This window comes from Chaetodon trifascialis, chromosome 1 (assembly GCF_039877785.1).
Source record: "Chaetodon trifascialis isolate fChaTrf1 chromosome 1, fChaTrf1.hap1, whole genome shotgun sequence".
NCBI classification, from domain to species: Eukaryota; Metazoa; Chordata; class Actinopteri; order Chaetodontiformes; family Chaetodontidae; genus Chaetodon; species Chaetodon trifascialis.
Window position 1 is genome coordinate 28,360,651 of NC_092056.1, and position 12,176 is coordinate 28,372,826.

The window sequence follows — 12,176 nt, forward strand, 5'->3', positions numbered from 1 at the left end:
GTCCATTTCTCTGTGCATGCAGGGGGGAGAAATGAAAGTGAAAGCTGATGTAAGAAAGTGAATAGCTGTTGTATTAATGATGAGACCCTTCTTCATTTTGCTGGGGACTTGTTTGAAACTTTCACAGACCTCTGTGGAGCAAAAACTCTGAAAGAAAACAGAGTCAGTGATGAACATGTTAAGGCAATCCTGTGTGACAGACAGCTCTGGGGTCGTTCAGATCCTGTTTTGAGCTGTAAGTCTTTATTTTCTCTTTGCCCCCCTCTCGGAGGCGTTTTAAAATGATCGATTTTTACATTATTTGAATCCAATGTCCTGACGTGTTATTGGAAACAGGAGTGATGGATCTGGACGTGCAAGACTGGACATTGATCACAGAGGGAAGGGAGGTCGAGCTGCTTCCCTTACGATCGCCCGAACTCACACAAACAGACGGGCGGGCGCGCGCACGTGCGCAGTTACGCGCTATTGGTTGTGACAGTGTGGATGTTTGTGCACGAGCACGAGTTGATTCGACTCGCGGCTCCTTTGCTGAGAAGTTCATTTCCGATGAGAGAATCCGTGACCGCAGCATCACTCTGATACAGATGCAATGCGCTGGATGCTTTGGCAATGCATGCGTAACACAGCCGCTTCTGTGTGACATCCTCATGATGAACCACGGCTCATCAGCATCTGAGTGGCAAACTAAACTGATTTCCTCATGATAAGAGGTCTGATGCAGCTCGAAAGCAAGCCGTTGTGTGGCTGCGCACACTTCGCAGCAACTCAGACGCAAAATGGATTAAGTGTAATCGCCGTGTGAGATCGGTCGAGAGCCACGCACGCAAAAGACAGCGAAGAAGGGAACGGAGGTAAGCGCGCACTCGAGCTGTAAGAAGCATTTTTCCTGCGACGGGCACAGAGAGGCAGCGCTGCTGGTTAGACAGCAAACAGAGGAGAGCAGGAGAGGAGGAGGACGCACGACACAAACACATAAAGTTCTCCTGCGCCGAGATGAAGTATGGTGCCAACAAATATCTGCGTTCCAATTTAATGGAAGTTTTGGATCATAAAGGGAAAGACCAAAAATATCCCCAAGGAACAAGTGCACCCATGGACGTCGGTGTGGCACGAGCGCTGTAGTGCAGCGGAGGCAATGAGATATTCAGTCATGATTTGGGTCGCGATTTTACCCTTTTTGGTTTCGTGCGCTCTCGGGAATGGGACCGTGGAGCAGGTGCCATTTTTTCACGGTCATGTGTTTGAGAACTCGTCTCCGGGCTCCCGGGTCAATGGACTGAGTGTCCCGTTGAAGCGGCTCAACTCGCAGAGGCTGTGCGGTGATGGGGAAACCGGCTCAGCGGCAACTCATTTCAAACTCATTGGAGAAGGGAGCGAGAATTTCCGTGTCTTTGCGCACCATAAACGGGGGCATATTCTGTTGAAGACCTCGGGGATTCTGGACCGGGAGGAGCGGGCTGAATACGCACTGGGTCTTGGTTTGTGTTGCGGGCAATGCGCGGGACTCTTCAGCGAAGAGGAAGAGTCTCCGGTAGTCGATGAGGTGGCGTCCATCAAAGTGGACGTCCTGGACACTAACGACCACCAGCCCACTTTCCCCGGTGCCGATGTGAAACTGAGCCTGGATGATGCCACTGCGCTCCGCACGTCGATCTACACGGTCACCGCGCGGGACGATGACAGCGGCAAAAACGCGGAGCTCATCTACTTCGCCCTGCCAAAAAACGGGAGTTTCTATGCGGTGCCCAAAACCGGAGACATCCTCCTGGTGGACTCCATCCTTGGTCTGGATGAACCGATCAAGTTTAAAGTGTTCGCCCGTGACCGCGGGTGGCCACCTCGCACGAGCCAGAGCGTTGCTGTAGAGATCAATCCACGGCAGTGGCCCGTGGCACCCACGCTGAACCCCCATCAGGGGAAACGGAAACCTAAGTCGCAAATCAAAGTACCAGAGCGGAGGTCCAGGTCAGTGCTGGAATCAGACAGCCCCGTTTTCATCAACGTGTCTGAGGATGCAGGGATCGGTTCAGTGGTGATGAACCTGAATCCGGTCAGGTTTCAGTCGGCAGCGTTTGAGCTGATGGAGCCCGACGCGGAGAGCTCGCCGGTCAGCGTGAGCCGGGACAGCGGGGATATAGTCATATCACGGAGACTGGACAGAGAGACCGAGCCTCTGGTGGAGATCACCGTCAAAGTTCAGGATAAAAGAGGTGAGCAAAAGACCGAACAAGCATGAGCCACCCGGTGTGTCTCTGTGTGCGACAGTGTGTGTGTGTGTGTGTGTGTGTGTGTGTGTGTGTGTGTGTGTGTGTGTGTGTGTGTGTGTGTGTGTGTGTGTGTGTGTGTGAGAGAGAGAGAGAGAGAGAGAGAGAGAGAGAGAGAGAGAGAGAGAGAGAGAGAGAGAAGAGAGAGAGTATTTAATATGACGGGGAGTGAGCGCGTTACTTGTCCCCTCACGTTCCCTGCGAGGATCGTTGGGCAATACACAAACAAAATGTGTCCTAAATCTCAACAGTAACATATTCTCATCTGTTATAATTTTATATTTTTGTGTCTTTTTGTTGAATTCGTCACATTGTATTTTGTGCGTAACTACGCACAGTGACAAAGCATATCTCTACAAAAAGTCTCATTCCTCATTCTCAGCTGTTGTGATAATATTGTTGTAAACATTGTTCATTGTAAACTCCATGGAGTGATAATAGTGAGACAGTGAAGCCTGAGGCCAATATGTACAACTTGGATGAAAAAGTGCGTGGTTTATTGCTGCAAAGCGAATTTTTTTCCCTAGAACTTTTCCATAGGTGTTCCAAAAGTTCTTGGACCCTAGTTTGGAGTCCACTGATCAAGATACAGTATATGCTTGCTATAGTAATAAAGAGGAGAATGCAAGAACATATGTGTTATATTGTGATGAGTTATACTTAACTATTGATAGTGAAATTTGCCCAGAACAGGCATAAGCTATGGACAACAAACACAGATAAATCTTATTGATGGAAATCTGAATGCACAGACATAACATGATGAGATCATGAAGCCCATTGTCTGCTGCTCATCCATTGCCATCACTTCATGGTGCAGCTTGATAAAGCACGACCTCATTTTGCAAGTATCTGTACATAAATTGCACACTCACCAGACATGTCACCCATTGAGCATGTTTGGGATGCTCTGATCAACGTGCGCCAATTATTGCAGATGTCCAGCAGCTTCACAGAGCCAGTGAAGAGGAGTGGACCAACACTCTACAGGCCACAATCAACAACCTGATCAATGAGAAAATCCTTAGTTTAGTGCCTAATGAATGTTTTTTTTTTTTTTTTCAAGAAAAAAAAAATGCACATTTTAAAGTGGCCTTTAATTGCACCCTGCTCAAAGCACACCTGTGCAATCATGCTGTTTAATCAGCGTCTTGATATGCTACAGCTTGAATTATCCAGCAAAAGACAAGCGCTCACTAACACAGATTTGAACACATTTGTTATTCAAAATTTGAGAGAAATAAGCACTTTGTGTACCCAGATAAGTGTTGTGTTTATTTTTTTTACTCAGTGTGTTCAGAAGCAGGGTCAGTAGGCAGCCACTGTGTTCAGCAGAAGGAGATCACTGGCTTGGTGGAAAGTCATGGAGGGATGAGTGAGGAAACCCAGAGTGGGTGAAGACTCCATACATATATTGTAGGCCTCAACTCTGGTGCAGTTCTAATTCAAGATCCTATTGCTGGGATTAGTGTCACCCTGAGTGCTAACCACTGAGAAACTTTCTTATCCCACTTTAGAACATCAGTATTCCCAGGCGGCCTCACATCCACGCACCAACCAACCCTGCTTAGAGTCTGAGATCAGAAGAGATCAGACCTGCCCAGGGGAGTCTGGCTGTAAGCAGTGTCAGAGTGCTCAGTGTTTACAATAAAGGTTAAACTGAGTGACATTCATCAGAGTTGATGATGATTCATGTGCTTAGATGAATTAGGGCAGCGTGAATGTGTCTGCGGCTGCTGCCAGCAGCAACAGATGCTGGGATGTCGGGGGAGAAACGTGATGCGTAACGGCCACTGTACCAACAGGTTAATTATCACCTGCAGTGCAAGAGCAGAGAGAGAGAGAGAGGGAATTAACATGCAGGCACATTCACATTAATAAATGCATATGGGAAGGGATGAAACACTGGGCTAATTGGCTGTGACAGTGAGCACCACGGACTAGAATATAGAGAGCAAAAACAATATGTATCCTCTAGAAAAAGTCTAATATTGACTTTGAATTTGGTTTAATCTATCTGTCCGTCTGTCTGCCTGTCTGTCTGATGAATGCAGAAGAATTCCATTAAGACCAGTTAACAACATTTGACTGGGGGAGTGACCCAATCAATGAGACCTATTGGTCTGGGTAATCTAAACTATCCTGATACAGAAAAGGAGCTGAGCCTGCTCTTGGCACACAGCGCTAATTTACACTCGCAGTAATTGCATGCAATGTTGGCTATTTGTCACGGTCGTTTCCTTCTTAAACACATTAATATTGATGGAAAAAAGCGTATACTATCAGTGTCAAATGTGACACTTTACCTTACTGTTGCAATATTACAGCATCCTCTCAGGGTTCCTTTATAGAGCACCAGAAGATGTAGCTTACGCTCAGCTACTCTTTGATTTCAAGGAGACACTCAGGTGGGACTTTTGCCTCCACATTCACCCAAGTTGCGTTATTGTAGACAGTTCATTTTTATTTATTTATTTTTTATTTCTCCAGCCGATGAAATGCATTAGTATAGAATGTTTTTCCCTGCACCGTGTCAAAAGTTAAGCCAGTTTAATCTTTTCTGACAGACTGCATTATTATGTTTTTCTTAAAAAATAAATGAAGCAGAATCAAACACAGGAGACAGCTCAAATAATAACATTTTTGTCAAGAATGAATTGTCAGGATAATGTTGGCGAAGTAACAAAACAAAACAAGGTTTTCTTATTAGTTTTAAAAGTAAATACTACGTATGAGAGGCAGTGACCGGAGTGTCTACTACATTTTAATGAAAAAGTTTAGTGCAGGAGGTGCATTTTAATGTGTAATCCAGCTAAATCCAACCAGATTCAATAAGGATGGGCTGTATAGTATGTGTAAAATGGCTTAGTGTATATGAAGGTTAAATACACGTCACATATTGTTGCTTATTTGGTCAAATCCCTGTGTGACCAGTGCTGGTTTGTGTGACAGACTCTTCAGTGTGCCATGGGTGCATCTATATCTGAACTGTGATGTGTTTTGCTTGTTGCATGTTATTACAAATTTTAAAGTGGAGGATCAGTGTAAATGATTCCCAAATGGATGGGTTTAAAGAAAAGCCCCAAAGCCCAGCCTTTTATGTGTGTGATAGGAGAGCAAAACAGGGGACAGTGGGTTGAAATACGTTTCCATGACCTAACTGTTCACTGCGTCATGCTGAAAGACGACAAGTTTTCATTTCCGGGCTTAGTGGTGGGCGGCGGGTGGTGAGCCCAGCTCGGCTCGGTGTCTCAAGCGTGAGGAACATAGCTTCCGTTGGGTCGTCAGTGGCTCGGCTGAAGTCTTTTAATCCGTTTGGAGTGGAGAGTCCTGATGGAGCCTCGACCTCCCTCCATCTGCTCACATTATCCCTGTAATCCTATCTCATTCTCTCTGTCTGCCTCACTTTCCCTCCCTCTCTCTCCCTTGCTCTCTTACTTTTTCGTTCTTATTTTCACTCGCACTCCAGGGATTTATTTTGAGTGGAGGCACGGTTTAACACAGCGAAAGAGAGAGAGCTTCTGAAATGATTCTTCGAGGGACGGGTGTGTATTTGTGTGTGTGTGAGTGCATGTGTGTGTGTGTGTGTGTGTGTGTGTGTGTGTGTGTGTGTGTGTGTGTGTGTGTGTGTGTGTGTGTGTGTGTGTGTGTGTGTGTGTGTGTGAAGCTAGAAATGTTATATATCGCGAACTAAGATCATTTCTTCTTGTCTGCATTTGTGGCCCACTCCACAAGTGCTGCTGAGCTTCAGCAGTGCTGGAGTTCAGTGTGTGTGTGTTTAGTATCAGTTCACATGCAGACATTGTGCAGACTCACCTTCCATTTTTTTGGGGAGGGGGGGGTGCCCACTCCCAGCAGGCAAAACTTAAAATTTTAGTGTGAAGAGTCGTTGTTTTGGTGAGTTATGGTCAGGGTTAGGCATGAGGTGACAGTGGTTTGAATAAGGGGAAATCTCCAGGGACTGAATAGCAGTCAGTGCTATGTCCTAAGTGACAAAAATAAACTTGCCTGTGTGCATAATGAAATGTCACACAGGGTTTCCTTGTCCTTTGATTTTGCGATGGTTTCTTTTGAAGGCACAGATAGTACAACTCTCTGCTTTCTTTTATTTTCTTAACGTAAACCTGTGTGTATTTGTGTGCATCTCGCCTGTGATATCCCAAACAATTCATTTTCACAAGGCATTTAATAATGTGCTAGCACCTAAAAGTGAGTGCTCTCTTCATTTTCTTTCTCTCCCTCTGAAAGCCAGTCTGACACTGTACTTTGACTGCATTGACTCCTGCTGTCATGGTATTTAATGACCTGACTAATTTGGTGAATTAGTTAAATGATTAATTTGGCTAGTCACACACAAGTCTTTTGTCTATCTTCAAAGATTTTCCTTTTGAAAAAGCCACACCAATATTTTCTTCCACTGCCTTTTTCTTGTCATATCTTATGCATGCCTTATGTCTCTGTTAAGGTAGAACTCTTCTATATTCAAACTATTATTTCTAGCCAGCTACCACTGCATCGAATAGACAAGACACTTGTCCTCTCAGCTGATGATTGTAGTGCACTTCTTGTGTGACAAATTCACTCTTCCGGACACATGTTCTGGCAGTGAGTATGGCAGCCTTTGAGACAGGAGAGCCACATTATGTTGAATAAAAGAGCTCCTAAATCCAAAGTAATGAAACATATCTTGATCTACCACGATTGTCCTTTTTCTACAACATTTTTTTGAAGTATGGAAATTCTTCAGGCACTCCTGAATGTTAGTCAAATATTTTCTTCCATTTCACGTTGGATTTGGCCTGCCAACTCCCGAAAACCCTGTTGCTTGTTTGACCAGTGCTGGGTGTCAAGCCTCCACTTTTTTGGTACCTTATGTAACCGTATCAAAGATGGTTAAGCTGGAATTGAATGTCTGATAAGATCTGCGGTTGACAGAGTTCTTGTATGTGTGCTTGTATTCAGACAAAGTTTAATATTTGAGAGGTGTGGCCTCTGCTGTTGAATGAATGAATGGTCTTTGAAGGAAAAATGTGTGTATTTCTCAAAGTAAGGTATTAAAAGAAAATCATCATTGGAGATTTTCAAATGATGCCAGACCAACAGCTGAATCTCTTTATTTCTCATTAACATTTGTGTCAAAGTGGAACATGCATGTGAGCCGCTGAGAGTCAATCACATTGATCAGTGAACCAAAATAATAGGGTGAATGCAGTGCAGAGCAACTGGGGTGTTCTCAGTGGGATCAGCAGTACTAGCAAACAGGAAGCTGTTTTTTCAGTGTTAATATCAAAAATGGTGTTTGTCAGAGTTGTTCCAAATTGCTGCAGTATTTGTACACAGATCTGTTACAAATCATTTACACATCCTTTGCAAGTGATGTGAAGTTTATTTTGAAATCCAGTTTGAGCCGACAAACTGCACCATCAGTGTAGAGAAAGATTCAGTTCAGTTGTAACTAGTAATACAACCATGTTTTTCTAAAGAAATTAAATGAATACAGCTCTTAGATTTTCTATTACCTAACTTTCCCCAGTTTAAGTGTTTTTCAGAGAATACCAGTTGCTGGTGTATGCGTGTGTGTTCTAGTTTGTATGGGATTTTAGTTCATGGAGAGAAACAGCTGGCTTTAATCGGGACAACTGGTTGAGCTCACAAAGAACTCTGCCCCTCACAACTAAACACTAAACTCCTCAGTCATGGAATGTTATTTGACATCTCAAACACGCACACTGGTGCACACACATACTGTACATTCAGCAGCAAAATACAACATTGTGCTTATTCCCAAATTACCATTCCATATCCAGACAGACGGCAGTGAGGGAAGCCTGTTGGCTGCATATGTTACTTGTCTTTTGTTTATTGAGATGAAACAGTCGGTACCCATTTGTTCTTTTAAAGAGCAGAAATAGCACTCACTTGGTTGTCTATGCACACACACGTATGCATACCCATTTGAGCAGACACGCACAGTTTGCCACATTAACCCACACAAACCCAATGTAAAGACACTTGGATGTGTTTTTTGGCTCATTGCATTGCATTGCATTTATTTTCCTGTCTTCAAAAATAACACACTGACACAAATACACACACTCAGCACACACAAAGCTCAGCTCATCCAGAGAGAGGCTGTGGTTTCATCAAAGAGTTTCACCCCGGCTAAACTGCATCTCAAGGCAGACTTTCACTGACTCCCTAACCACTTGCTTTCTTTTCCTCGTTACTCTCTTCAGTGCCCAATAATTCTTGCTTTTGTTTTTCTTTCTCCGTTGTTTTGTGTCTTTTATGTAAATGGTTCATTAAGAAACATAAAAATTTAAAAGCCTGCACACTGCCATCACTGCAATTATTTAGCTTCCAGAGGCACTTCCAATTGCTCTTTTCATTTGCTTCATTTTCTGTGCCTCTGATGGTTGGTGCAGAGCCTGCAGAGAAACACACAGTCAGTTTGAGTTTCCTTAGCTCACATTAACATTGCTGACTCCAAGTCCTTCACCAATGGGTTGCCAACTGCAGTTTGTAGAAATCCCACTTCTCAGCTTCAGATACTGTCGAATGTGCTGTGGAATTGCTGGTTTTTACTGGCACAGTTCTCTGGTTGAATGGCTGATGGAGACTTACTGTATGATCTGCTGTGAGCACAGAGAGGAATGAAAAACACTTACTGTGGTACTGGTAAATGAGATAAACAGCAGCTCCCCTTGACAGAGTTTGTTAAGATAAAGGAGCAGTCAAAGGTGTAGCATTTTAGATTTTAAGCATTACGAAGGCTACATTTTCTGTGGAAAATGAAAGTATGCTCAGTGTAGCAATTGAACAGTTGAAGGAAACTATATGAAACACTTTCGATGCCTTTAACATGTTAAGCCGCCAGACTTTTTGAAATGTCTTTGTATGACAGTAAAAGCCATTGAACGTAGCTGAAGTGTTTAAACAGAAATACTGAAAATAATTGAAATGCTGAAAAGAGTTATTGTAAGTGTGCATGATGAATAACATTAAGGCATCAGCTGACGCTTAAAAACTGAGAGGATGAGGTTAGGATGAAGGTTAAAGTAAGTAATAATAGGAACTAGTCCAGTAGAAGTCTCGTCAGGGATTAGTATGAGTTCAGTTTAAAGGTGTTAAAAAATCAAATGCATCATTTGTGTCATATGATGTTTGAAATGTATATGATGATTGTACCAAAGTGACTTGTCGTCCTATTACACACTGAGAACATTGTGATTTTATTATTTCTTAAGTCTTATTAGACAGTCAGTTACTTCCCTATCACCTCTGTTATTAAAAAGTAATAATAATAATCATAATAAATTCTTATTATGATTATTTTAAGTTATTCAATCGACTTCCACCATCTGTCATTGCCAGAAACTCGTAGTGCTTCAGCATCATTTGTTCAGGGAGAACAGCACTCTTCCTGTTTTGTGACACTGACTAGTTTGGCAGATTTGCATCCAAATCCGAATGCCCTGCAGAGGCCAGGAGAGGCTGCCAACATCTGAGCTCGGAAATGGTGGGAAACAGGCTTGTACCCTGATTGATTATGAGCAACCAGGTGCGTCACTAGCCATTTCAGTTTCTCACCTTTCAAAAATGCTTCAAAAACTGCTTTTCATTTTAGGGACCTTGTTTTGTTCCCTTACAAAAGAAGCCTTTTAAGGTTTGAAAAGCTAAAACAGTCATCCAATGGCCACAGACCAAAGATCAGAGTAATAGATTATCGTTTCCATTCGTCTTACCTCACTTTACAGTTTTTCTGTTCGCATGTTGCATTTCTTTAATTTAATGTGCACAAACTGCATATCTGTAGTGATAAAATAGACACGGCTGTTTAATTGTCAATAAAATTGCTGGCCTTTTCCAAACTGAAATATTTGAGCTGTGGGTGGTACTAAAATTGAAGATGCTAGGTTAAGGATCTCATGCTAATTCAGAACTGCCCAGAACTCTGTTATACAACAGCATCAACTTTAAATGTTAGCTAAAATTTGGTTTGAGGTTTGAGTATGAACAAGACAAGGAGTTTGCAGTCATGCGAGCAGCTCTGTAAGGCTGCACTGAGGCACAGCAGTGCTTTGACCTGCGTGCCATTGTCAGCATGCTAATATTTGCTAATTATCGTTAACACAAAGCACAGCTGAAGCTGATGAGAATGTCATTCTTTTTTGGTTTGGTCATAAATCAAAGCATTGGACACAGTAAACTACTGACGGGATGTTGGTGGTAGATGAAAAGTCAGGACCAAGTTATTATGATTAATGCTCTGGGAAACATGAACGTCTGTAACCAACATCTATCCAATCCATCATGTGAATGTAGAGATACTTTATGTAATAATTGAAAATTGCTATTGCTAGAGGAAAAGTCAGGGAACCACCAAAGTCAGTAGGACAAGTACTCTGATGGCCAACACTGTCGTTGTTCAAACATTTCAGTTTGTCAGCCACATTGGCATCACAAGAGCGGGTGTGAAATACTTGTAATCATACAGTAAGTCTGGAACTGAACCCATATCACCAGATTTGAAGAGAAATGTAACACGCATCCTTACCCAAAACTTACCCAACATCCTTACCCAATGTTACCTTCCTCTGCTCAATATTAGTATCAGAGAGCTACTTCTATTCTATTTTCTGCACACATTTAACACAAATTTCCATTTCAGATATTCTCAGTTTAGGGAACAATTCAAGGAACCAGGTAACATTATGCACAAAGTGAGCAGTTATTGCACATGATGCATCAAGAGCCAGATTGAGCTGACTGTACATACAGTGGCATGCAAAGTTTATTTTATTGTGAACAACTGAGTAAAAGATGACCTGATTTCCAAACAGCAAGTTAAAGATAACACATTTCTTTGGTATTAAGGAAGATAACTTCTCATTTCCATTGTTTGCAGTTTTAAAATAACAAAAATAGAAAAGGGCCCAAAGCAAAAGTTTGGGCACCCTATATTGTCAGTACTTAGTAGCAGGGCAGCTATCACAGCCAGCTAAGAGTCTTTCAGTTCTTGTTGGGGAGATTTTCACCCATTCCTCCTTTTGAAAGGCTTCTAGTTCCATGAGACTGTTGGGCTGTCTTGCATACGCTGGTCTTTTGAGGTCTATTCATAGATTTTGGATGATGTTTAGGGACTTTAAGAGCCATGGCCGTGGTGTGTTTAGAATCATTATCCTCTTGTTGTTCCTCTTTGCATCTTCAGCTTTTTTACAGAGGATATGATGTTTGATTGCAGAATTTGCTGGTATTTAATTGAATCCATTCTCCCCCTCTAATAGTGAAATGTTCACTGTGCCACTGGCTGCAACACAAACCCAATGCATAATCGATCCAACCCCGTGCTTGACAGTTGAAGATGTGTTCTTTTTATGAAAGCCTGCACCCATCAGTCCAAAGGACTTGTTTCTAAATCAGGCTCGTTCAGATGTTCCTTTGCAAACACCTGACACTGAATTTTGTGGTGAGGACATAGGAAAGGTTTTCTTCAGACAGCTCCTCCATGAAGGTTAAATTTGTGCAGGTGTGCACAGTAGAACAGTGCTCCTCTGCTTCAGAGTCTGCTAAATCTTCATAAATGTATTTTGCAGTCAAACAAGGGTTTTGATTTGCCTTTCTAGCAATCCTACCAGCAGAAGCATTTCCTGCTCTCCCTGGTCTCAGCTTGACCTCCACTGTTCCTGTTAACTACCATTTCTTAATTACATTACAAACTGAAGAAACAGCCACCTGAAAACGATTTGCTATTTTCTTTTAGCCTTCTCCTGCTTTGTGGGCATCAATTATTTTAATTTTCAGAGTGCTAGGCGGCTGCTTTGAGGAGCCCATGGCTGCTGATTGTTGGGACAAGGTTTGAGGAGTCAGAGTGTTTATAAAGCTTTGAGATTTGCATTACTTGTTTTT

General features: G+C 42.7%; 1 protein-coding gene across 1 annotated transcript in view; it reads left to right on the forward strand.

Annotated features, from left to right (window-relative positions):
* Positions 1 to 542: 542 nt before the first annotated feature.
* Positions 543 to 12,176, forward strand: part of LOC139329523 (neural-cadherin) — a 325,949-nt gene continuing 314,315 nt past the window's right edge. Inside the window, exon 1 of the mRNA XM_070959899.1 lies at positions 543 to 2,213. Coding sequence (XP_070816000.1) covers positions 1,139 to 2,213 — 1,075 coding nt within the window. The 5' untranslated portion in view covers positions 543 to 1,138. The remainder of the gene's footprint in view (positions 2,214 to 12,176) is intronic.